Here is a 27,248-nt window from a genome sequence, read left to right as displayed (position 1 = left end):
ATAGATGACTGCACAGCAGACTTATTACAAATACGAAAGAAGAGTGAAAATAAGATGAGCTGAGAGTGATGTCTGGGTGCCCGTAATACTGTTTGCTGTCTGTGATTTCTCTTTCCTGTCTTATATGATAAAAATATGCATATAAAATTGTGTAAACTATTTTAAAACATTTTTATTGTGTTTGCTATTCTCTCTTTTCTTTTGAAGTGTTCTATAACAACTTTGTCATATTTATTTCTGTGATAAATGGCATTTGTGATTCACATGTAATGTTTTCTATAGCTCCCTCAAAAGCAAAAGCAAAAACTGATGAAACAAAACAGAGCAGTCCAGTTACAGAAGGAAAAAATGAAACTGGAAGCAAAAAAGGTACTCCTATGATGGGATTAAAATCTGAGTCTACGTCAGATTATGAACCCACAAAAAATGATTATCACCCTATTGAAGATGCATTCTGGAAACAAGGAGAAAAGTGAGTATATTGAAAATGGAAAAAGCTTCCCTTCTCATCCTGTCCAGTAACTCTCCCCTCACCCAGGGTTCTGGGTGACTTTCCCAAACTCTAACCTTTTTCTTAAACCTCTCCTGTACTTTTCCTTCCCCTTCAACCCTTCTGCTGGAGGAAGCAACCACTGTCTCAGAAAGCTTGCATACATAAAACTTTTTTTACATGTGTTTTCATGCCATTGCTTGGTGAGAAGCTTTTTTTATCTATCTAGTTTCATTATATTTTATTGTAGGAAATGAAGAGCAATGAACTATTTTATCTGAAATTGCTTAACTAAGGATGTATGTCATACTTCTGAAGCTAATATGAATATCGCCTGAGGATTGTGAAGTTAGTGCCTAAAGTTCATTCACTAAACTTCATTTGATATCTGTTCCGAAGGCTTTTGTTTTCACTAAGAGTTGAAATTGCATCAGCAGCAATCAGATTGTCACTTCCCTCAAATTATTTCCTTTACAAAGGCCTAAATGAAGTCAATACATTTTACATTGTAATTTCTCATCATGTTAGCCAGATATCAATAAACAGTCTTGATAAATACTGGTGTAAAATGAAAAATTCATTTGAAAAAATTATGAAAATTTCAAGTAGACGATAGAATTGCCAGTATGTCAGGAGATTAAACTCATAGTATTGCCAACAGAATTATTAGTAGAAATTAATACTCCTGCCTTTCGAAACTATACCTTCGTCCTTCTGGGAGGAAAGACAATTTCATTGGGGCACACACTCGCAGCAGCAGCAGCAGCACAACAACAACAACAACAACAACAACAATATCACAACTGCCCCACCATTTTTCAACATTTCCTATGCCTCTTTCCTTCCTGAAGAAGGAACATACAGTTCCAGAAGCTTGGTGTATTATTTTCTATGTTTAAGTGTTTATGTCATGAAATAATGATAAGTTTCGTATGTCACTCATATTCAGTGAATTTGTCACATAACTAATTAGTAGGATATGAGTTGATAATTAAAATCTTTTGCTAGAAAGATGTGAGGTATTGCTTGATGAAAATGTTTGCAACCATGGAAATTCTGGATTTTGAGAGTTAACGCAAGGTTAAAATTCATTCATGAAGAGGTGGTTTCTTGATGCAGTGTTGTAATGTGAGTTACTATGTTATATTTGTTTCCACCTTTCTGCAACTGATAACTAGATGCTCCTCTTCTGTGTGAAACGGTATAAGCTAATGACATTTTTCCCATTTCCAGGGTCCCATACCTTGCACTTGCAAAAACTTTTGAATCAATTGAGAACATTTCAGCAAGGCTTAAAATTATTGAGATCCTTGCTAACTATTTTCGGTCTGTAATAGTTCTGAGTCCAGACGATCTACTTCCAAGTATTTATCTGTGTTTGAACAAGCTGGCTCCAGCATATGAAGGTATGTTCATTTAACTGTACACAGCTGATAGATTCCATGTCAAATGGTCTAATTTCGAGAAAAGTTCTTACATGACCTCCACAGATTTCGCTGAAATTTTGTGTGAACATCCCTATGTGTTCCCAGTAAACATCGGTAAAGTTTCAGGACCACTAATTCCATACTTGTGGGGATGAAATCATTTGTTTGACCCCGTTGCGCAGCTATCAACAGTGTCCCTGTCAGTTTTCGGCAGCTTTGAGACATAATACCTCTGGCAGTATTTTTTTTAAAGAAACAAAACTAGGCCATCTTGTACAACTTTTTGCTCTCTTGTAAGTGAAAGAATAATAATAAAAAGATTTCCTGATCAATTTCCATGTGTTTAATTTGAAAACAAAGTTGGCAAAAAAAAAAAATATATATATATATATAGATGCTTGGAAAAAATTTAAAGTTTAGCTTTTTATATCTCCAGAAATAATTGCGGGATGAATGTGAAACCTTGCACGTAATAAATTAGCAATATAAGGACTTACATCATAAATTTCATTCTCCTATCAATTTAGTATAGCTTACAAGTGGAAGTCAAAGCTGACAACTTCTTTGAAAAGTGCCAAAAATGGCTATTTTGGTCCACTTAAAAAAAAAAGTCTTAGGCAAACTCTTCTAAACTGTTTTCACTAGGAAGACCATGTCGTAAACCATATAAAAACTAGATTTGGTTATGGATGCGATCATATAAGGTCCTAAAAAATGACAACATGATGGCGGTGCATTGAGAATAGTACCAATTTGATACTGGAGGGCAACGTGGAGGGTAAAAATCGCAGAGGGAGACCAAGAGATGAAACTAAGCAGATTCAGAAGGATGTAGACTGCAGTAGGTACTGGGAGATGAAGAAGGTTCCACAGGATAGAGTAGCATGGAGAGCTGCATCAAACCAGTCTCCGGACTGAAGACCACAACAACAACGAAGAAAACATAAGCTTAGGATCCTAAAAGAGATCACTTCTAACTTTAGCCTCTGGGCTTGAGATCCTGTGTAGAGAAACCATTATCAGGCTTTGGAACTAACCCACCCACGTCTACTGTTGCACAGCTGTCGGGCATGGACCAAGAGCAAATAGTGTGCTCGTTTTCTCACTTAAAAGGGAACCAGCAGTGGTTAAGCTACCATAGCAACACATTGCTATTATTTCCATCAGTACACTAATAATCCACATAAAACTGTAGACAGTGCTTACATGAAGTACGCTGTACCTTACACTGGAATTCAGCTAGCATTGCACAATAAACGGACATGCTAATAATCCTCTACAAAGTGAATCCATTCCAAAAAATGTCCGGAAGACTGCTGTGATCTTTACCATAATTTCACATTGTGACAGTGATGTAAAACATGAAGATTATTTATACAGTGTGTGCTGCAGCAGTTGTCAGTTGTACAACAATTTTGCTGCAATGGCTTCCTTCACTGCCTTGGTAATTCTTAGTTAACCTGTGAAGTTTATAAACTGTTTAATTCTGTAGTGGTAGTAGAAATACTGACTGAAATATATCACAATGATTCATGACAAGAGACCCTTCTTTTATGCAGGTTTTCTATTTATTTGGACTTTTTGCACTTTTTGACCCTTAAGACTTCCGATGTCGCCTTTCTTAGAGAGTAATAAAAAATTGTATAATACAATAAAAGATGTCAGCTGTGAGTACCATTTGAATATGGGCCCATTTTCAATGCATCTCCAGCTTGATGTTTTTTAGGGCTGTATATGCTCACATTGCTAAACCAAATCTAGTTTTCAGATGGTTTAAGACGTGGTATTTCTAATGAAAGTGGTTTTAAAAAGTTTGCAGAAGACTTTTTTAAAGCGGACCATAGATAGCCATTTTTAGAAGAAATCTTTAATTTTTACCTCAACTTGTAAACTACTGAAAACAGGCCCTGTAGACCACGCACTGCATCAACGATCTGCTTCCACCGCCTTCTCTCTCTCACAGCCTCTCTCCACCCTGCGGAAATTCCTAATGCTGCGATGTCCTTCTCTATGTCATCTTTCCACCTTGTTTGAGGTTGGCTCCATGTTCTTGTTGCCTGGAGAGTTCCTTCAAATGCTTTCTTGGTGATTTTGTTGTTTTCCATTCTGGCCACATGTCCAGCCCATTGCAGTCTTCTACTTTTTAATTTCTTAATGATAGTGGGTTGCTTCATTAACTGATAAATTTCATTGAACACAGGTCCCCAGATTTTTCTCAATACTTTTCTTTCAAAAACATTCAGTTTTTCTCTTTCATTCTTTCTAGGTGTCCAGCTTTCTGAACCGTACAGTACTATGCGGCAGATAATAGTGTTGTATATCTCCACCTTTGTGGCGATTGACAAAGCTTTACTTTTGAGTAGGCTGATTAGTGAGTACAGACATCTTGACCCTGAGGCTATTCTCTCATTTATATCCGTTGTTATGATATTTTTACTGTTGAAAAGTGATCCAAGGTATTTAAACTGGAGAACTTTTCGGAATTTAGAATGTTGGTCAATTTCAAAGTAAGGGTTTGGGTTTATGACTCGGCCTATTTCCATATATTCGATTTTCTTTTGGTTAATCAAGAGCCCGATTTTGCTGGCACTCTGCCTGAGGGATCTGTACATGTCTTTCAGTTCTTCTTCAGTTTCACTCAGCAACACTATATCATCTGCATAAGCCAGGAGTTTTACTTCACTGTCTTTGAATCGGAGACCATTGTATACATGTAAATTACTCTCCAGAACCACTTTCTCTAGGAGAATGAAATTTTATATTGTATTACCTCGTATTTGTAAGTTAAGACGTGCAATGTTTTAGATCTATCCCGCAATTACTTCCTGAGGTGTAAAAAGCTAAATGTTACCTTATTTTGTAGCGTCTGTTTTTGCTACAAATTATCCATATGAAAATTGCTCATGAAGTCTTTTTTACCATTTTGCTTAAGAAAATACATAAAATTGTGCAATTTAACCTAATTTTGTTTCTTATGTGAAAATATTGCTGGAAATATTATGTCTCAAAGTGGCTGAAAACTCATAGGAGCACTGTTGATAGCTGCACTGTGGAGTCAAAAAAATGACTGTACCTCCAGAAGTATGTTTATTGGAAACACATGTGAGTGTTCATATTAAACTTATCCAAAATCCATGATGGAAGAACCCTTTAACTGCTTTTCTGTAGTAGTCCTAAAATTATTGTAGAATTACCAGAAGACATATGGTTAAGATTGAATGCCATTACTCTTTTTTTCCTTTCAAGACATGTGGATTGTATGTCAACTAATGTCATAACTAGAGACTGGATTATATGCACCATAAAAACCTTAAAATATGCATACAAACATGCATGAAAAATGCTTAAAAATGCATTAAAACTGTCAAAATATGCAAGATCAAATAATAATAAAAAAATTGTGGTTACTCTGTGCATTATGTCTCAAAAGTTGAACCTGTACATATCAATTACGAGGAAGAGGGCCAGCCACGCGAAAGATCAGTTCATTTAGAACGATGATACCTTTTTCTGAATACTTTCTGGTAGAGGTTAGGAAGGAGGCCATTCTGGGATTATTTTTTAAAAACTTGCGAAATGGGGATGCATACCATGTTTCAAGAATTGGACCTTCTTTGCTGTTGTTGTCGGTAACAAGTGGATGCGATGCGAGGGAGTCACAGCAAAACATTCGATATGTACAGGACCAACTTCGAGATATATTGCACGCAGAGGGGCACTCTCAAAAACTCCATAATATTTTATTTAAAAAGCAACATACAGTCATGAACTTTTTAGAACAGCATTAACTGTTAATTAATACTATTGGACCAAAGCACCATTTAAAATTTATTTTACATTTCTCTACTATTTTAAACATAAATGACCAAGTACTGTTCCAAATGTTTGGTAATAAGATTGTCTTCGATCACCCAAAGCACTTTTGTAAGCAGAAAAGGACTGTTCTACATCAACTGAGGTAATTGGGCAGTATTTGAGTTTGGGTGCTATGTTGGCAGTTGTTTCTTGAAAAAGGACTGTTCTACATCAACTGAGGTAATTGGGCAGTATTTGAGTTTGGGTGCTATGTTGGCAGTTATTTCCAGAATGAGATTTTTCACTCTGCAGTGGAGTGTGCGCTGATATGAAACCATTTGGTAGATAAAAACTGTGTGCTGGACCGAGACACGAACTCGAGACCTTTGCCTTTCGCGGATAAGTGCTGTACCATCTGAGCTACCCAAGCACGATTCACGACCTGTCCTCAAAGCTTCAATTCTGCCAGTACCTCGTCTTGTACCTTCCAAACTTAACAGAAGCTCTCCTGCGAACCTTGCAGAACTAGCACTCCTGGAAGAAAGGCTATTGTGAAGACGTGACTTAGACACAGCCTGGGGTTCACAGGAGAGCTGTGAAGTTTGGAAGGTAGGAGATGAGGTACTGTCAGAATTGAAGATGTGAGGATGGGTCGTGAGTCGTGCTTGGGTAGCTCAGACGGTAGAGCACTTGCCCACGAAAGGCTTAGGTCCCAAGTTCGAGTCTCGGTCCAGCACACAGTTCTAATCTGCCAGGAAGTTTGGCAGTTATTGTTTCTGGTAAAAGCTCTCCCATCCCATTAATAAAAGTATCAATTTGGATCAAGGGTTCAAAGCCTGGATTATTGTTTAAAATGTTTTCATACTTTCCTTTAAGTTTTCTTGGGAATACCTGCGACAGTGAGTAGTTCACTAGAATAATTTTATTCATTAACTGAATCGATTCATTCAACACTAAACTTTCAATTTCAAACTTTTTCATACTTGCAAGTATTTGGGGAAAAATGAATGCTAATCACAGCAGTGTCTTTTTTAATACAGGGATCATAAAATGCTTCCTTTCACTGGAAAACTGGCAAACCCTCTGCACTATTGAAGTCACTTACTGCTCCTCTAGTGGCCTGGAAATGTTCATCGTAAAACAACACCGCTTCAATTCACGGACCCCAACAAGTTCCCACTGGTTCATTTGGAAAATTTGGTAGTTTTTTCTTTGTAAGTTTTGATGCGAGCAGTAGCCTTTAGAAACACTTGGTGTATGAAATCAGTTTATTTACATTCACTAATGTGGAATGTACTTCTGCAGCAAGGTGATGTACCCCATGAGCAAAGAATGTCACATGAATCACATTGGGATAAAATACTCAGAGGGCTTTTCCTGCTTTGATCGTATAGGGAGCAGCATCTGAAATAAACACAAATGTCCTTTCATCTGTAGAAGGTACTGGAAAATTTTTCTAGTACTCTCATTCACAAATCTGGCAATCGTAGAATGATTTACTTTTTAAAGTTCTTTGCAGGCTACTATATACGAAGAAGAAAGCTCTTCTTTTAAAGCACCAACAATTAAATTTGCAGTGTAATGACCACAAGTGCCAGTAGTTCTGTCAACTGAAATCCAGAGAATGCTGTCCTTGAGTTCATTGCGTATTTCTTCCAGAACATTTATGTAAATTATCAGTATGTAATTTTTATGCAATGTTGATTCATTGTTTTGATTTAAACAATATTTGTGAAAGAAGCCTTTGAGGATTGGGTTTGTAAGTTCGTGAAGAGGAATATTGCTTGCAATGAATGCTTCACATAGATTCATGTTAAATCGACTTTTTGGTTATCTTTGGACACATCCATACTACTGCAACTTGCTGTTGTCAGCTGTTGTCGTGGTCCTTTCTTCTGCATTCCTGCGATATGAAGACTTGTTTTTCTCGTAAACTTGACAACATAAAACAATTCCGTCATACTAAATGTTTCAGGATGGTCAGCAATCCACGAGACAATGTTTATTTTTTCGGGCGGCATTGCACACAACATGTTACACATTACACGTTGTAAACATGTTCAACTGTGTACAAGTAAATAGAAAACTAAACTGAAACAATGTACGTGCATCTAAAAGCTTGCTTAGTTTAATTTAATTATTGCCGACGCATACGGTAGGTCAGTGGAGGGGATTAACCAGGGGGTGCAGGTGCAGTAGCATTGACTCTGCCTGCCTGTTCCTGTTCCTCATCTGTAATGATTTTGCCAGGCAGTGGCATCTTGGTTAGCGACTGCACACAGTTTTAGGTTGTAGTCAATCTGTGAGACATCAAAACTAGATCGAGCTAGAGACCAACTTCCTAAATTTTTAAAATATTGTAGATAGAGCAAAAATATGCATCATCACTAGTTTTTAGCTAAAATATGCAATAACCGTTGAAAAGGAGCGAACTAAGCAAATGCATATGCAGCTTGCAAATGCATATAATCCGGTTTCTAATCATAACGTAATGATTTGCTTTATTGCAATAATGTGGATGATGATAAAAAATCCTCTGACAGTGCAGAAGCTTTATTAGCTGTTATCTCTTCATGTCCTATTCTTGAACTCTTGCACCAGTTTGCAATTTTTTGATTTGTGTAGTTCACTCACATGCTATTACTGACAATCATTTATCAAGGTACTCATGATTTCTATTCTGTTCTGTTTTTTTTTTCTTTTCTATTCTTTAGGAGTGTGCTGCATAGTAGATTACAGGCAAGTATGAAGATGTACACACAGGGAACAATAATTATTGTATTAAAAGCAGTTATTTCACTGATAATTTTCAAATGTAATCACATCCTAAGAAATATTCTCCAGTTGAAATGTGTTTGTTTGCCCCAGCATTTTATGCCTCCATGGAGATGCTGCTTGTGAAAGTTTTCAGTTATATAAGAATGTGCTTAATTTTTCAAAGTAGTCTGTGTGCATTGTCCAACACTTTTTATGGCACCAGAGTTCATTCCTAAATTGTGATTATGGAAAGCCTGTAAAGGACCCATTTTTGTTGCCTTTATCTTGTCCTTGAACCCAATTATTTTGTGTGTGTGCGTGTGTGTGCGCGTGTGTGTGTGTGTGTGTGTGTGTGTGTAGAATTAAACTTGAATAAATGCAAGTGCAAACTCCTTGAAAAATTTCACTAACTTCTGAGGAGAACGAAACACAGCGAGACTATGGTACTAGAAAAAACAGAAAAGAAGGAAAGGAATGTAGTCAGATAAATCTTGGGACCAAACTATGACAATGGGAAACGCAAGTTAAGAAGTTATAAAGAAGTTTATGAAAGAACTGAATTAATGTTAGACACACTAATGAAGAGAAGATTTGTATTCTGTGGACACAAAAAAAGCCTGGATAATAAAATCATAATTTTTTTTAACTTTTTGAGAAGCCCATAAACACGAAGAATATGTATCAAACAAATTGAAGCAGACCTAAGTGAAAGGTACATAATAGGGAAAAGAATAGGAAAACCAGAAAAGTTCAGAGCAAACGCAAAAAGTTTCAAAATCCTCCAGGAGAAAATAAATAAAAAGACAAATGCAAAGCCGCCAGAAGAAAGAAGAGAAACAAAGGGGAAGAATGAAAAACTATTGGAACAAAGGAAAACGTATGTTATTTCATGTGGTCCTCAGAGGGCCAAACCAGTAAACAAAGTTATGAAAAATTCCATTGATATCAGTGCCATCCCTCCAAACTCAGCAATTTTAGGTTAACCCCCCCCCTCCCTCCCCCCCCCCCTCTCTCTCTCTCTCTCTCTCTCTCTCTCTCTCTCTCTCTCTCTCTCTCTGACAATAAATCTTTTGAGAACAGTGGAAGAACCTATTTCTTGGTTATAATAATTAAGTTACCTCCTTACCAAAACACACCTGGTTTCAAAATAATGGAGAATTTCAATTTTTTTTAAAAAATGGTAAAATCTCATTTTTCTTTCAGTATATGAAATTGTTTGTCTATTGAGATGTCAAGCATCGTAGCTGATGGGGCGCAGCTGAGTTCGTGCACTGCTTCCCTACTCCCTCATTCTTGGTGCTTCTCCCCTTCCTACCATTTCCTTGAGCTTGCTGCTGCCACCATTTTTACCACTAGCCTAGCAGCTTCTGACGAGAGGCAGGGAGGCGTGAAGAGTGGTTTATTTGGATCTGATTCTCAGAGATTGTTAACATAGCGGCCGGAGATGGCAGTCATGTGTGCACGAGTTATGTCTGAGTGACTGTGAATGTGCAAATGCTCTTGTTTTCTGACAAAGGCTATGGTCGAAAATATAGTTGGGAGAGGGTGATTGTCTTTTCTGTGTGCCTGTCTGCGGCTCAGTGATCATCTTTATGGTCAGTTGCTACCTATCTTCATTAGCATTGATTCACAGGGTATTTGTGCAAGTTATCTCTTGCATGGATTGATCGCTGTGGTGTGATTCCACCAACATATTTCTGTGACACGTTAATGGCCACCCACACGAGGGGACTGCCATGACGGGCCAAAACCACAGGACATTTCTGTAGCTACCTCTAACAGATTGGGCCTGCTGATCTGAAGCTCATTGTTTCCCACTAATGTGCAAGCCCTGCCCATCGGATCCACTCTTACTGATCTGCTGCAGGTCGGGTCTGTTTGTGTGTGGCATAATGCGGTGGATTTTCGTGGTTTATCCAAGGACCCAGAACTGCGGCACTCCTCAGCAGGCCAGAGGCCCCGAGCAATGGACTTCATGGATTATGACTGTCACACTGCAAGGACGTTGTACAGTGCAGCATTTTATAGACATTTTATTTATTCTGGTACATATTGCCACTTCAAAAATAATTTATGTATTAGAAAATATTAATAATAAGAAGAAGACTGTGGCAGTTTGTACACTATATACTCATATATTTCTTGAAACAAAATAACACAGTACCTGTAAAATAACACAATACCAGTAAAATAATGGACATAACACAGTAAATAATAACTAACAATAATGAGCACAGTAGGACCAATATTTTATTGGTGGTCACCTATAGTGTTGGTTTACACAACTCTTCCCATCTTGTACACTTCTTTCAAGAGGCCGATTTTTTTTCTGACATTATATCTGGAATCAGTGAAGGTATTTTAAATCTGTCTTGTGACTCCAAGGAAATGCATATTTTGTCACAAAATGTGTGTTGTTTTATTGAAATAAAGTAACAATAGTGGTCTTAATGAAACACACATTCCATTGGGATTGCTTTCTCCACCTAAAAACAGTTCATTTCAAAAGATGTTGATGTTAGTAATTAAGATTTGTCCTCACGTGAGGGAGAAATACGGAAGTCCTTCTTTTGTCAATGCATGTCTTTACTTACCCTTGAGATCTCAAAATTTGTCAGAGAAAAATGCTAAAACTTGTCTGGAAATTGGGAAATATCAGGGATTTTCACCTTTGGAAACTTGTGGCAGCCTTTACCATATCGGCCCTGATTCTTTGCTCTTAAATATTAATCATTCTTCTGCTGGCAGGATATTTTTAGTTTTTTGCTCATATTTTCAGCACAGTGATTTGTAACCAAGATCCGGTTGTAGTGGGCTGTATTGTGTCCTGTGTATCTGCAGGAAACTGTTTATTCACTTCACAAATTTAAATACCTCAGAAGCATTTATCTCGACAAACTTGTTAGGAAACACTTTGTTTGGATGATGGAACATACTGTAACTACTTGCCTTTGGCAAGATGACTTACGAAAAGTTCTGCGTGGCTGAAGATGAATTAAGTGATTGTATCATGCATTTCCTTGACTTGTAAGCTGTAGCTTAAAAGTCAGCTATTACCTCAAGAATTTAAGAGATATTGGAAGTACATAACCATTTCAACAGCTTGAGCAAGAAAGAACAAAGTTAAAAACACAACAATGGCTAACGCTGTACTTGCTTATCAGTAGAATCTCCATTTGTGGCAACAGAATCAGATGGTAAAAACCCTTAACGCTTTCAAAAGAAATTGTTTAGAAATTTTTTCTAAAAAAAGGTGGGCATAGGGGCCAAACACAGCTTTTAATAAACAGTAAACAAGCCTGTGCACAGATTATTCCAGTAGACCTAAGATAAAGAGCAAAGTGGTTCAAACAGAGCTCCGGTTTTCCATATATGATATTTTTGTGTGCTGTGCCTTGCATTTCACACCCACACAGATTTCAATTTATTTTATTGAATTGATAAAGAGCAAAGTGGTTCAAACAGAGCTCCGGTTTTCCATATATGGTATTTTTGTGTGCTGTGCCTTGCATTTCACACCCACACAGAGTTCAATTTATTTTATTGAATTGTTATATAATTTACACTTGTTAAAGCTACTCCTTAGTTAGGGCATTGACATTCCTTTAAAAGAGTTCACAAAATACCAACTGTATTCTTGTACTATATGGCTTTCTTACTGATAAGGTGCTGCAAATAAAAAATTGTATGCAGTAACTGTACAAAATTCAGCAGTTTTTTTAGTGTTAAATGTAATTAGAAAATTTTTTTGTGACATACTAGTTCAAAACATTATAATAATAAAACAAATAAAAGGTGATCCAGAGCTTCTGTCACTTCACTACACCATTCCAGGTAGTGTTCCAAATTTGCAGCAAAAAAACATAACTGCCGCCAGCACAAAATATTTAATATGGTGATATAAATCTAGTGGCATTAGGCGAACCAGTGATTGAGTGCTGTTGGTGATGGTCAGTCACTGCTTGTAAATTTGTTTACAATAGATTACGATGAATTAAGTGTAATTGCCAGCTCTATATGTGAGTGTATCCACTTAAGAAAATTGTCACTGAAGCGCAAGATCATCGGGCACCACCCAATGAATGTAAGGACAAAAAACTGTAATGAAAGATCAGTACAGAGGACTGGAGGGGCAGTGACTGTGCCTAGAGTATTTACAGCCAGACCACCAAGTAAATTATTACATTCCTTAAACATTTTCACTTTTAATTTCAGGAATTGAATTAGGAGTTGCAGAAACAACATTGATGAAAGCAATAGCCCAGAGTACTGGCCGCACTCTAGCCCAAATCAAAACTGATGCTGCTGCTTCTGGTGACTTAGGAATTGTAGCAGAACAAAGCCGAAGCAACCAGCGTATGATGTTCCAGCCTGCCAGACTTACAGTACGAGGAGTATTTGAGAAGTTGAAAGATATTGCGCAGATGTCCGGTCAAGCGGTATGAAAAGCTTTATAGAGTTATTTGCTGACGTTTTGATGTTTATAAATGTAATATAACTGATCAGTTGAGTAATTGGTTCATTCATCCATTCAACATTTTCTTTTGACCGTATTGTGTGGGAGAGCCTTCAGGGCTATAGAGTGAGTCGTGGCATGCATCAACATAGTGAAGTAACATCAGTTACTGTTATTACTGTTAAGCTACTTTTACGATTTGTTATTTCTCTGGCCAAATTTAACGTTAGTAACTTGAAGAGAAAGTTGCTTTGTTGAAAAAAGTAGGCCCAGGTGGAAGACCTGCCCGAGTCACCCACCCAGCATATAAATGTTCTAGTCCTGTTGCAGACTTATCCTATCCCATGAGAGGAAGGGTCACTTGTGAAAGGAACCATGTCGTATACCAGCTCTTCTGTAATTTCAGCACAGAATTGTATATGCTCATGACCACCAACCATCCGTCTGTCAGAATGAATGGCCACCGTAAAACTGGTCAAGAGCAAAGTTGATCATCCAGTGGTGGAACATGTTGTTGCACAAAACATACTAGAGTTCAGTGGCTGTTTCACATGTTGGTCCCCCCCTCCTCCGAGCACCACCTTTTTTGCCCCCACAGACTGGAGTTATCCTTGGAACAAATCTTTTGTTCCAATTATCTTCTGCCATCGGCCTCCACAAACCCGCTGTGTCCACACCTTCATATGCAACAATCCCACTTGTCACTCTCTCCCAATCCACTCTACATCATCATCATCATCATCATCATCATCATCATCATGAACTCAACAGCTGCAGTACCTGTGTGTCACATTCCTATCTTACACACTTGCCACCTCACTCCCTAACTGTCAGCTACCCTTCTGTAGCCCTCCTGCTTCCTGCTCTAAATTTAAGTAGTTCTGGCCCCAAGAGTCAAAGACCTGACATGGTTTCATCAGTATTGATCCTAACTTGTTCTTGGCTGTTTGGTTTCCTGTGCACGATTGAAATATGAAAGTATTGTGGTTTTCATATGTTTGGTTGGGTTCAATGGTCTACTATGGAGTTGGATGTATGCCATGAATATTGTTGATGTAGTACTGTCATTGACTGAATTTTGTACAGTGTAGAAGAGAATGTGTGTGTGTTTACATAAGTGAGGTTCCATTAATATCTTTGCTTCTTTTCTGTTTAAGGCCATGAGCAAGAAGGTTGACAAGATTCAGTCAATGTTTGTGGCTTGCCGGCAGTGTGAAGCTCGTTATCTCATTCGTTCCTTGGCTGGTAAACTACGCATTGGATTGGCGGAGCAGTCAGTTCTGCAGGTAAAATGTTTTGCATTGCTCACTGTATTTGAAACTTGTCCTTCTACATTTATCATATTCTTTCTGACTCTGCCTTTTGGTTACTCATTCCTTTACTCCAGAGGTGTTACTCACTGTCATTATATTTTCGTAGGCTTTGGCACAGGCCTGTGTTCTGACACCACCTGGTCAATCCTTCCCACCTGAAGTGATTAATGCTGCAAAAAATATGTCATCTCAGACATTTAAGACTCGCCTGGATGAAGAAGCATCGATTATTAAAACCACTTATTGGTAAGTAGACAAATTAGACCTTCACATTTAAAATTGTCCTTGATGGCAGCAGCATTAATATTTAAAGAATGTTGCTTCAGCCTGTTGTCTTTCTCAAACTGATTTGTGTGTAAAGCAGCTGTGCTGACACTTACATATATACCAAGTGCAGCTTAGGAAACAATATTTGGACAGAAAAGTGTTGTTGGGTTGTAACAGATCTGGTTTCCAAATTTCTGGTGATATGAGAATACGCACTCACCATGTTACCTAGCTGTCCAGTTATGATTAGAGGCACCTGTTTGTGGTGAAAATTTTTGCCAGATTTTGTCATATTTAAAAAGTTATTTCAGTATATTTTTCGCTAGTTTTTTTCCATTTCGTCAATAATTTAGCTAAATTTTATTTCCACTTATTAGCAGTAAAAGGTAAAGGAAATACATTTATAGCACATTTGCAGTGAAAAATCTTTTATTTTAGAAAAATTGAAAAAGCATAAAAATTATAAATCTTACTTAAACACACATACCAAATCATGAAAGTTTGGAAAACATTTATCCTGTCCAAGTCTATGTATACAACACACAAGTCTGTCTGAGAAAGACAAGGATACCACGACTTCCATATTACTGGGAGGCAGAGCTGTTCTCCTGTCAGATACTGTATTGCAATATCTAGAAAATGATCTCTCACTATCAACATTACTGACTGGGATCCACAAAGCCTTCAGTGCAGCTTCCACAAAAAGTCCATACTCTGCTTTCAGGGAAAGAAGAATACCAATCACATCAACATCTTTACCTTCTCTACAAGAGCTAGCTACTAAATCCCCAAACAATGTGTGTAGTTCAAGAAATTCTGACATTGGAAGTTCTTGTAGAATGGGAATTTTCTTTATCAGCTGAGAGATTTCAGCACTAACTAAATTGCCTTTTATTATGTTTCTCGGAGCAAACAATTTATCTATAGAAGAAATGACAATTTTTCCTGTATCACACTCCATCAAGTGGTTTATTTTTGTAAGACTTGCTCTACCTACAGACTGGAAGAGTGATGTTAACTGTGCTTGCATATGCTCTGGCAGTTTAAGAAGTTTTTCTGTGGTTGTCTCGGGGGAGGGGGGGATTCATCTCCTAGTAACTTAAAGCTCTATGCAAGATCACCAAGCTTAGACTGCTGAAGATGAATTAAGAGTATCTTGGAGCCCTCTGATGTCAGCAGCAAATTACAACATTTTGAGCAGTACTCAACAAGAAAAATAGCTAGGCATTGAAGTTTTTTGCTTCAGCAGAAGTCATAGCTTTAAAATAATTGACAGCTACACTCTCATCTTCAACAGTTTCAATAAATTCTACTATATCACATAGATATTCTCCAAGGTACTCGCCAATTTCAAACCACAAGTTCCACCTGGTGATTACAGGAATAGGAAAAAGTTTAGCTTTTGTGGATACACCTACATGTTTCTGAGCTAAGAACTGAATGTATGCATGCTTTCTCTTTCCAGTATTAAGGAAGATCATCTGTTTTGCCTGCAAAACACAATGGTTCAAGTCACAAAGTTCCACAGCCCACACATTGCCAACCAAATTTCATTTATGAGCCCAGCATTGTGTGTGTACTAACCCTTCTGAAACTAAAAACCTAACTGCATTTATACACTTACCCATATAATGCGCTGAATCTGAAGTTATAGAAACTACATTTCTGTGCTGAATTTCAAGTTTCTGCATTACACTCATAATTGCTTGCGCACATTCTGTAGCATTTGCATTAACTTTCACTCCTCCAACAAATAATTTCTGTACTGCACCAGCTCCACAACTAAGTACTTTTATCAGAACTACGAACACGCACAGCCCTTTTCTGTCTGTCGTTTCATCACAAAGAATTGAAAGTCTTTCGTATTTCACGGCTCCTTTTAATCTTTCCTTTTCTTCTTTAATGATTTGAAGAATGTAACCTTCCTGTAGTCTTCCAGCTGAGGGTAAGTCTCCAGCACCCTAAAAATGTCAATAGAACTGCTATTGGTGTACTATGTAATGAATTAAATTACCACACTACCCAAACATAAGACTTTTTTAAAAGGGTGCTTGAGGAAAAATTATTTTTAATATAGGCCTATTCTGACCAACAAAAATTATTGGCTATCGAGATTACCTAATCTTTGATGCTATTAGCAGACGGTAAATAAATTATTACACAAACCTGGTATGTATTTGTTCATCCATTCTCTCAGCTTTGGATGATAAACTTTTTCCATTGGAATGTTAGCCTCAATGAAAGCTCGAGTAGTTGATAAAATGAATTATTCTTTATCATTTTGCACTCCTTTTGCCGCTGCAGTGAATTCCGTGAGAGTATCTTGTCTTTTTATACCAGTAGTTGTTAGCACCTTCTCCTTGTTCTTCTTATGGGAAGAACTGTTGTTAATGTGTTTCAGGCACATGTCCTTCCTCTGCCATATTGCAGTATTTGCACATAAGTATTTTCCTACTTTTGTCGAAAACATAAAATCCTTCTGACGAAAATTCCTTTTCTCGGTCAAAAACTGTCACTACCATATTAATCATCTGTAACACGAAAACAAAACACAAAATACTACACTCAGTGCACCGATGATCCACAACGATTTCCAACACGCAATACTGAATACACCAGAACAATGTAGAAAGTCTTTGGAATACTCGATACGTTATATATATCGAAATTGTGTAAATCGATATCTGGATTGCATTACCATAACTCCAATCGAATATCTGCGGTTAAGTTCAAATGACGAGATTTTGCACAGTTTCGTCAATTATTTCGCAATTTGGCTTAAAAGTAAATAGTTCTGCGTTTTCAGCAAAATGTGTAAAATTTCGTGAAAATTTCGCAATTTCACACTTTGCGAAAAACAGGTGCCTCTAGTTCCGATACATTTTAGGCCCATGTCACTGTCTGGCAAATGCCACAACTGCTTGAATGTCTAGTTACACAATTGTTGTAAACAAAACAAATGTAACTCTGTATTAAGTTCCTAAAAATATTTCTATCTTACAGTGATAAACACACACACATCTGATTTGTAAGAGAACTTGAAACCAGTTCTCATTTTGTCTGAAGCAGGTATAATGAAAAAGTGTGCCCTGTCAACAGTTATGTCAAAAGGCATTTTAATAGAGCAGTGAAAATAATCGCTGCTTGAAAATACACTGATGCACCAAAGAAACTGGTATAGGCATGCATATTCTAATACAGAGATATGTAACCAGGCAGAATGTGGCGCTGCAGTCGGCAACACCTATCTCTGGTGCACTTGTTAGGTCGGTTATTGCAGCTACAATGGCAGATTATATAAATGAGTTGGTACATGGTGTTATAGTTGGCACACAAGCAATGACACACAGCATCTCCAGGGTGATGAAGTGGGGATTTCCCGTACGTCCATTTCACGAGTGTACAGTGAATATCAGGAATCGGCAAAAAAATCAGGTGTTCGACATTGCTGGGTCCGGAAAAAGATCCTGCAGGAACAGGACCAACGACGACCGAAGAGAATTGTTCAGCATGACAGAAGTGCAACCCATCCACAAATTGCAGCAGATTTCAATGCTAGGCCAGCAACAAGTGTCAGCGTGTGAACCGTCGAACGAAACATCATCGGTATGAGCTCTCAGAGCCAAACGCCCACTCGTGTACCCTTGATAAATGCACGACACAGTGTTTTAACGCTTTGCCTGGGCCCATGAACACCGACATTGGACTATTGATGACTAGAAACATGTTGCGTGGTCGGACAAGTCTAGTTTCAAATTGTATAGAGCGGATGAACATGCATGGGTATGGAGACAACCACATAAATCCATGTTCTGTATGTCAGCAGGAGACTGTTCAAGCTGCTGGAAGATCTGTAATGATGTGGGATTGTGCAGTTGGAGTGATGCAGGACCCCTCATATGTCTAGATACGACTGTGACAGGTGACATGTATGCAAGCGTCATGTCTGATCACCTGCATCCATTCACGTCCAACGTGCATTCTGACGGACTTGGGAAATTCTATCAGGGCAATGTGACACTCCACATGTCCAGAATTGCTACTGAGTTGCTCCAAGAACACTCCTCTGAGTCTAAATACTCCTGCTGGCCACCAAACTCCCCAGACATGAACATTATTTAGCACATCTGGGATGCTTTGCAATGTGCTGTTCAGAAGAGATCTCCACCCCTCGTCCTCTTACAGATTTATGGAAAGCACTGCAGGATTCATGGTATCAATTCCTTCCAGCACTACTTAAGATATTGGTCGAGTCCATGCCACGTGGCACTTCTGTGTGCTCACAGGGCTGTACACGATATTAGGCAGGTGCACCAGTTTCTTTGGATCTTCAGTGTATGTGTGTTCAAAAAATATTTTAAGTAACATTATTGTTAGCTAAAGACCAGATTCAGACTTAAATACATAGATGGTAATTTTAAATAGTGTCCCTCACAAACTGCCAGTTATTTTGGTACGGAATCACTATTTATTGCAGTTTGATTGAAGTTGGGCACAAGAAGACAAAACAAGGACGGTATTTAAAATTTCTAAGTAACTACATATACCACAAAACATGAAACTAAAAATAATATATTTGTATATGTTATTCAGTTAATTTGTTTGCGTGTTGGTATTTTTTGGAAATAAAATTTTGTAGTGAAGAATCGTCATGCAGTCACAAAAGTTTTAAAATTGCTGTGTTAATAATTTAGAGTGTCTTGTTAAACAAATGGTGGTGTCAGAACCATGTCTTATGTAGAATTGATATTCGAATTAAATACTGTGTGAACTTAGGTTGTGAAAAATATATTAAAAACAAGATTCCAAGACTTACCAAGCAGGAAAGCGCCGGTAGATAGGCATAATAAATAAAACGAACAAACACACACACGGAATTTCGAGCTTTCGCAACCGGCGGCTGCTTCATCAGGAAAGAGGGAAGGAAAGGGAAAGATGAAAGGATGTGGGTTTTAAGGGAGAGGGTAAGGAGTCATTACAATCCCGGGAGTGAAAAGACTTAACTTAGGGGGAAAAATGGATAGGTATATACTCGCGCGCACACACACACACACACACACACACACACACACACACACACACACATCCATACATACATATATAGACAAAAGCAGACATATTTAAAGGCAAAGCCTTTCCCCGACGTCGGCGTCTACTAGTTTTTCCATTTGTCTGTAAAGAATTCGCGTTAGTATTTCGCAGCTGTGACTTATTAAACTAATAGTTCGGTAATTTTCACATCTTTTTTCACATCTTTCAACGCCTGCTTTCTTTGGGATTGGAATTATTATATTCTTCTTGAAGTCTGATGATATTTCTCCTGTCTCATACATCTTGCTCACCAGCTGGTAGAGTTTTGTCAGGACTGGCTCTCCCAAGGCCATCAGTAGTTCTAATTGAATGTTGTCTACTCCCGGGGCCTTGTTTCGACTCAGGTCTTTCAGTTCTCTGTCAAGCTCTTCACGCAGTATCGTATCTCTCATTTCATCTTCATCTACATCCTCTTGGATTTCCATAATATTGTCCTCAAGTACATCGCCATTGTATAGACCCTCTATATACTCCTTCCACCTTTCTGCTTTCCCTTCTTTGCTAAGAACTGGGTTTCCATTTGAGCTCTTGATGTTCATACAAGTGGTTCTCTTATCTCCAAAGGTCTCTTTAATTTTCCTGTAGGCAGTATCTATCTTACCCCTCGTGAGATAAGCCTCTACATCCTTAAATTTGTCCTCTAGCCATCCCTGCTTAGCCATTTTGCACTTCCTGGCGATCTCATTTTTGAGACGTCTGTATTTCTTTTTGCCTGTTTCATTTACTGCATTTTTATATGTTCTCCTTTCGTCAGTTAAGTTCAATATTTCTTCTGTTACCCAAGGAGCTCTGCTAGCCCTCGTCTTTTTACCTACTTGATCCTCTGCTGCCTTCACTACTTCATCCCTCAGAGCTACCCATTCTTCCTCTACTGCACTTCTTTCCCCCATTCCTGTCAATTGTTCCCTTACACTCTCTCTGAAGCTCTGAACAACCTCTGGTTCTTTCAGTTTATCCAGGTCCCATCTCCTTAAATTTCCACCTTTTCGCAGTTTCTTCTGTTTTAATCTGCAGTTCATAACTAATAATTGTTGTCAGAGTCCACATCTGCCCCTGGAAATGTCTTACAATTTAAAACCTGGTTCCTAAATCTCTGTCACCTTCTACTATCTCCAGGATTCTTCCATGTATACAACCTTCTTTCATTATTCTTGAATCAAGTGTTAGCTATGATTAAGTTATGCTCTGTGCAAAATTCTACCAGACGGCTTTCATTTCTTAGCCCCTATCCATATTCACCTACTATGTTTCCTTCTCTCCCTTTTCCTACTCTCGATTTCCAGTCACCCATGACTATTAAATTTTCGTCTCCCTTCACTACCTGAATAATTTCTTTTGTCTCATCATACGTTTCTTCAATTTCTTCATCATCTGCAGAGCTAGTTGGCATATAAACTGGTACTACTGTAGTGGGCTTGGGCTTCGTGTCTACCTTGCCCACAATAATGCATTCACTATGCTGTTTGTAGTAGCTTACCCGCACTCCTTTTTTTTTTATTCATTATTAAACCTACTCCTGCATTACCCCTATTTGATTTTTTGTTCATAACCCTGTATTCACCGGACCAAGAGTCTTGTTCCTCCTGCCACCGAACTTCACTAATTCCCACTATATCTAACTTTAACCTATTCATTTCCTTTTTTAAATTTTCTAATCTACCTGCTCGGTTAAGGGATCTGACATTCCACACTCCGATCCGTAGAACGTCAGTTTTCTTTTTTCTGATAACGACGTCCTCTTGAGTAGTCCCCGCTCGGAGATCCGAATGGGGGACTATTTTACCTCCGGAATATTTTATCCAAGAGGACGCCATCGTCATTTATCCATACAGTAAAGCTGCATGCCGTCAGAAAAAATTACAGCCGTAGTTTCCCCTTGCTTTCAGCTGTTTGCAGTACCAGCACAGCAAGGCTGTTTTGGTTAATGTTGCAAGGCCAGGTCAGTCAGTCATCCAGACTGTTGCCCCTGCAACTACTGAAAAGGCTGCTGCCCCTCTTCAGGAACCACACATTTGTCTGGCCTCTCAACAGATACCCGTCTGTTGTGGTTGCACCTAAGGTACGGCCATCTGTATCCCTGAGGCATGCAAGCCTCCCCACCAACGGCAAGGTCCATGGTTCATGGGGAAGGATTGAATTCTTACAGGTGTAAATTCTGTTCAAAAGACTCATTGAGCCAATTGCCTTCAGAATCATAATGTTGAATCAGTGATCCATCATTAATGATATCACAAACCAAATTTGAAGTGCAGCATTGGAATTTTTCCATAGTTATTCTGCACCAATCAATGCATTGTTGTATTTGTTCAGGAGTCAGATTTTGTGAAATCCATTGACAGCAAAGTTTCCTCAATTGAAACTGTTGACGTAAAATGTTTTGGATTTGTCTCAAATCAATGCCCAGAGTCATGTATAAATTCATAAGATGTCAGTAGTTCCTTGGCATCTTTCAAGAAATTAATCACCAAGAAAAAACTTCCCCTTTTGAATTCACGGTACTGATTAAAAATCATTACTTGAGATGGAGGTTCTTTGCCAAATACATTCCTAAGCCAATCTTCACATTGTGTAGGCATTGATGACAATTCATAACCATATGAAATTATACCCTGGAGACGTTTTGCAGTCATATTCACTGTTTAGTGCTCACAGAATCTTTAAATGATGGTAACTAACAGACTATTAGAGCAAATGGAATGAAAACTCACCAAACGTGCATAAACAGTTCCCATCAATAACAAAATTTAATTTGTTTTTAAAAAAATTTCACTGTAAAAATTTCCAGTATCTCCCTTCAATCAGTCTGTTATGGCCTCACCATCAGTGGAACATCAGTTCCAAACACGATAGAACAAAATAGCATTTGTAAATCACAGGATGAACACTTCTTCATTAGTGAAGGTGACACCATTCATATTAAGAGTTTTCTCATAATGGCAGTTGTATAGATTATTTCAGAAGCATAACAATTGAAGATTATTACGTACTATTACTTTAAAATTAATACATTTTAAAATAAACAATTCTAAGTCCTTTCCATGATATCCAATTGTTATAACACCACGTAAGGTACAGAATGTTTTGTAAGGGTCTAAAATGTAAATAAAAGTCTAAAGCAGAATTAATAGCTGCCCTGTGTAAAAATTTCAAATTTGTAACATTCTTAGGTATAGTCCATTAACTCTAAAGGACTCAAAATGTGATGGGCAAAGTTTCAAATTAGCGTCCACTTCATAGCAGAGTAAAAATTTGTTTTGGAGAAATTGAGTTATCAGATACATCCATTGCAACAACAATGTAAAAGTCTAGGATTCAGTTAGTTGTAGAAACATGCATATTGTCCAGTAGCCAAGCCTTCCACAAATCCAGAATTACTGCAAATCTGCTTGCCATACACAGGTCCTCATTTCAGAGTTTAATTGTAAGCAAAAGAAGAATTCCTTCACCATTTTGTCTTGTGGTAAACATAAAATCAGTTGTAGTTGTATTACTAGTGACAGGTAAATTTCGAGTAATCGGTAGTTTTTACTGAAATAATATGAAATGCGCACTTCTTACTGAAATAGTTATTTAATCTTTACATTGGGTCTTGATTTTGTTGACAAGTCTGAGATATGTTTATAAACTGAAAATGACTGTTCATTTCCTGTTTAAAAAACTGTTTCGTAGGTGTGGCGCCAGCAGGTAACAACTTTAACTACCAAAGTCAACTTTTCTGACCCTTTCATACAACAAATTATAGGGTAAATGTTGCATTTTGGAGAGATCTTTAGTGCGGTGCATATTTTCCTAGTATGCACGTATAAATAAAAGATCCGCCAAATACGGTACTTAAGCATTGCAAGCACATAAATCAACAGTGCACCTCATTTTCCTCAGACTATCGTCACTTCACAAAATATTAAAAATATTATTGAGTAGGGTAAATACAGCGATAAACATTTTTAGTGTTCTCTTCTACTGCCAGAACCATGTTTGTGTAATGCCATGTGTTCTGTGCTATGATTGGTTGCTATTTACACTTAAGACTTATGAAAATATGTGGTTTAATCGATATGCAGGACTAAATCTCTCTCTAAAAGACATGATTTTTGGTTCGGTTTGCTGTGCAGAAGTTTCAGGAAATACGATTTCAGTGGCTAAAACTGTAACATCTACTTCAAGTTAAAATGATTTGAAATGAGTGCATTGTTATGGGAAAAATATTTTAAATGATGAAACTAGCAAACATTTGAAAAACATTAGGTGCTATGGCAGAACTGAGGAAACAGTGAAATTCATTGCATTGCAGCTTCAAACTAGCCTGACAACTTCTAAGTCTGTGTTCACAGCAGTAGGTCGTTTCAGTTATAGGGTAGTCATGGTGAAGTCTATTGACGATGGTATGTTACATATGGCTTGTTACATATACATGGAATTACAGGTCTCTGTGGTGTAGATACTCTGAAGAGATACAGATCCTTTCACAATTTAGTGAAATAGCAAGTTTTCACGCCAGTGGGAAATATGCCCTTTGTCAAATATCTGCTGTTGTAATAAAGACAGTTTGGTTTTCATGTTCAAATATAGGTTTCAAGCAGTAGTTTCGCTCAGAAAGCATTCTCGTAATTTGAGATTTGTATTTGAAGACAATCTCCATCAGCACTTTAATACAGTGTGTTCCATTTATCATTCCCATCCCAAATAACTTATTTGTCTGAGGGGGAGGCGGGGGGAGTGTATCAAGCAGATGTTGTTTAGCTACAAGGAGACATTAGCCAACAAAGATGTGAAATAAATACTAACAAAGAGATAGCGGGGCTGGCCAGTACTTACCTCAGCTCAGTGCAGCCGATAGATACACAAAAAAACAACCGAAAATTTACGTTCCTAGCTTCCGGAATAAATGTTCCTTCATCAGGGAGGAGAGAGGGCGAAAGAAAGGGAAGAAGGGAAAGTGGATTTAGTTACTCACAACCCAGGTTATGAAGCAACAGGGAAAGGAAAACAGGGAGGGTAGCGAGGATGGAGGCATGGTTGTCAGAGAGAAGCCCTGTAAATAATGTGGTATAGGATTAGGGTACATAGTGGGTAACTAGTGGGTAGGGAAGTTAAATAACTACAGTTAAAATAGTAATCATGAGAAGGAATAAAACACGGAAGGAAGGACGAGAAAGAAAGAAATTGTGTTGGTAATGTTAAATACCAAAGAAAGACCACTAAATAAGAAAAATACGGAAAAAGTTGACCAGACCAAGCAAGTATGGAACCTATTGGTAACAAATCTGAATTGCTGTTATGTCTTCATTTGATCTGACATGGTGGGAATTCCAAACACTAGAGGACTCTTCAACAGTAGGTTGCACAAACATTCTGCATGCCGTCTCCTTTATAGATGAGCTACACTTTCGCAAAATCCTCCCAATAAAACTTAGTTGAGCAGTCGCTTTCCCTACCACCATCCTGACGTGCTCTTACCATTTCACATCATTTAGTAACGTTGCACCTAGATATTCAGTTGCTGTGACTGTGTCAAGTAGTACACTACTAACACTGTATTCAAACATTACAAAATTATTTCTCCAAATCATCTGCATTCGTTTTTTTTAATCTTTCATCCCACGAACTAGAAATTCTATCTAAGTCATCTTGTGTCTTTCCACAGTCACTTCCCGTGCATAAAAGTGTCATCAGCAAACAACAATGAATTGCTGATCATCCTACCTGTCCAATCATTCATGTATATAAAGAATAACAACAGTCCTATCATTGTTGCATTCCTACCTCATCTTCATTGGTGTACGTTGTACTCACACAAACTTTCAACTGAATACTCTTTACTGAATGATCGGAGTACATTTTCTTTCTGTCCATTTATTTACTGTCAACTCCAGAAAGTGTGTTACGTTACCCCATGTACTTTCACTTTGTGCTAGCACAGGAGAGTAAAACTCAGTTAACATTTTTAATGTCATTTATACGTGAATAGTACAATGCATTTTTTAATAGTTCTTGAAGAGAGTATATTAAAAAAACGAATGAGCCTTGTGATGTCAATAATTATAATTGATAGGTATATATTTGTTTTTGACATAAGATTAAAAAACAGTGAAATATGACAAAAATGAAGGAGAACATAACTGAAAAATAAGCCATCAGAAAATAAAATAAAATTGGCAAAAAATAATCTGAAATGGCTAAAAATTAAAACAGTGTTTTCCTTATCGTAAGTAGAACTGGTGAGAAGTTGGAGTACCAATGCTTCACTGTCTTCCATAGAAGAGATCGTATTCTTTTTCATCAGCGTGATAAAAACTACTTTGTAGAAAACGTCTGTTAAATCTGAAAATTTTCATGTGTCTGAGTTGTTTCTTTCCATTGATGAGATTCAAATAATTCCTTAAGACAACATGAAGTAATGATAAGGTGCCACTAATTAAATGTACAAATCATTTCATAGGATCTGTTTGCAATTCCTATTCATGGTATTAACAAGATTAATTAAATAAGGTCATTTAAATGCCGTGTATAAAGTAAGTAAGTGTGAAACGGTTAAATGTTACTGTTGTGACATTGGTGGGAGCCCAACTACCTATAATACAGTTAAGAAACTGGAGTTGTTTTCATTTTCAGTTTGCATTGCAAATATTATTAAGTAGTCAAACTGTAATCTACAAAGAGGAAAGTTTGTTTTTACATAACACAAAAGCTATGAGTATGATTTCTCTTTCTTTTCTTTTGTTTTGTTTTCATTTTGTTATAAAATTATATTTCAAATAAACTTTTTAATTTCAGTGAATGTCCAAACTATGACAAAATCATACCAGTACTCTTAAAAGAAGGTGTGAAGGCTCTGCCAGATCATTGCCACATCACTCCTGGAGTACCACTGAAGCCCATGCTTGCTCAGCCAACAAAGGGAGTTCAAGAGGTTCTGCAGCGTTTTGAAGGCCTTAAATTTACATGTGAATGGAAATATGATGGAGAACGTGCACAGGTATTTACATTTTTTGTAAAAAAAATAATTTAATCAGCTATTGTAAAAAGTAATTCATTTTCACTTTACCCTAAATATTCCTTAAAATTTGGTAGACAGGAACATGCCTTTTTATTTTTCTCTTTTAGTGCTTTAAATTGCAAATAAAATCCAACTGTAATTTAGCACTTTTGTTTGTTAGTTTTGTTTCATTTTCTTGCCACAAACAGTTGCAGTTATGTATTTAGTATCATACCAATAATTTTTTCGTCAACACTAATTTAATGACACAGCATAAACAGAAGTGAGCCAGTTATGGGCCGAAACAGCCTTAAATACTCGAAACCATGAACATACAATAATTCAGTAAGGGTCATAATGTTAAAGTCCATAACACAACTAGTAATTTATCACGAGCACAAGTTTCAACACTCCAGAAGAATCCACCGATTAAGTTCCCAAAAAAAGTGTAAGAGACCAGTGCAGTTACAAGGCTCCAAAGTAAATGAGAGCACTATAGAATAGAGTGTCAAAAGTTTTTGCCAAGAGAAGAGCTGCAGCATATTGACACAACTAGGTCACTCGAATGTGGAGTACCTGGGCATTGTCTCAAGTGACAAATGTTTCCATTGGTTCAGGAGAATGGTTGCAATAACAGAAGTGTTTCTGCTTGAAAAGTTCAGATCCAGCATTTGAT

At 37.5% G+C, this 27,248-nt stretch overlaps 1 protein-coding gene across 2 annotated transcripts in view; it reads left to right on the top strand.

The window, feature by feature from the left end:
* Positions 1–27,248, top strand: part of LOC126353476 (DNA ligase 1) — a 108,778-nt gene that overhangs the window by 69,916 nt on the left and 11,614 nt on the right. For both annotated transcript variants that reach the window (XM_050002766.1, XM_050002767.1), the window contains exons 7-12: positions 283–472; positions 1,724–1,896; positions 12,685–12,908; positions 14,083–14,211; positions 14,345–14,484; positions 26,371–26,572. In XM_050002766.1, coding sequence (XP_049858723.1) covers positions 283–472; positions 1,724–1,896; positions 12,685–12,908; positions 14,083–14,211; positions 14,345–14,484; positions 26,371–26,572 — 1,058 coding nt within the window. The remainder of the gene's footprint in view (positions 1–282; positions 473–1,723; positions 1,897–12,684; positions 12,909–14,082; positions 14,212–14,344; positions 14,485–26,370; positions 26,573–27,248) is intronic.

Source organism: Schistocerca gregaria, chromosome 1, assembly GCF_023897955.1.
Source record: "Schistocerca gregaria isolate iqSchGreg1 chromosome 1, iqSchGreg1.2, whole genome shotgun sequence".
NCBI lineage: Eukaryota > Metazoa > Arthropoda > Insecta > Orthoptera > Acrididae > Schistocerca > Schistocerca gregaria.
The sequence above is the reverse complement of the archived record's forward strand: the minus strand, read 5'-3'. Positions and strand labels throughout refer to the sequence as shown.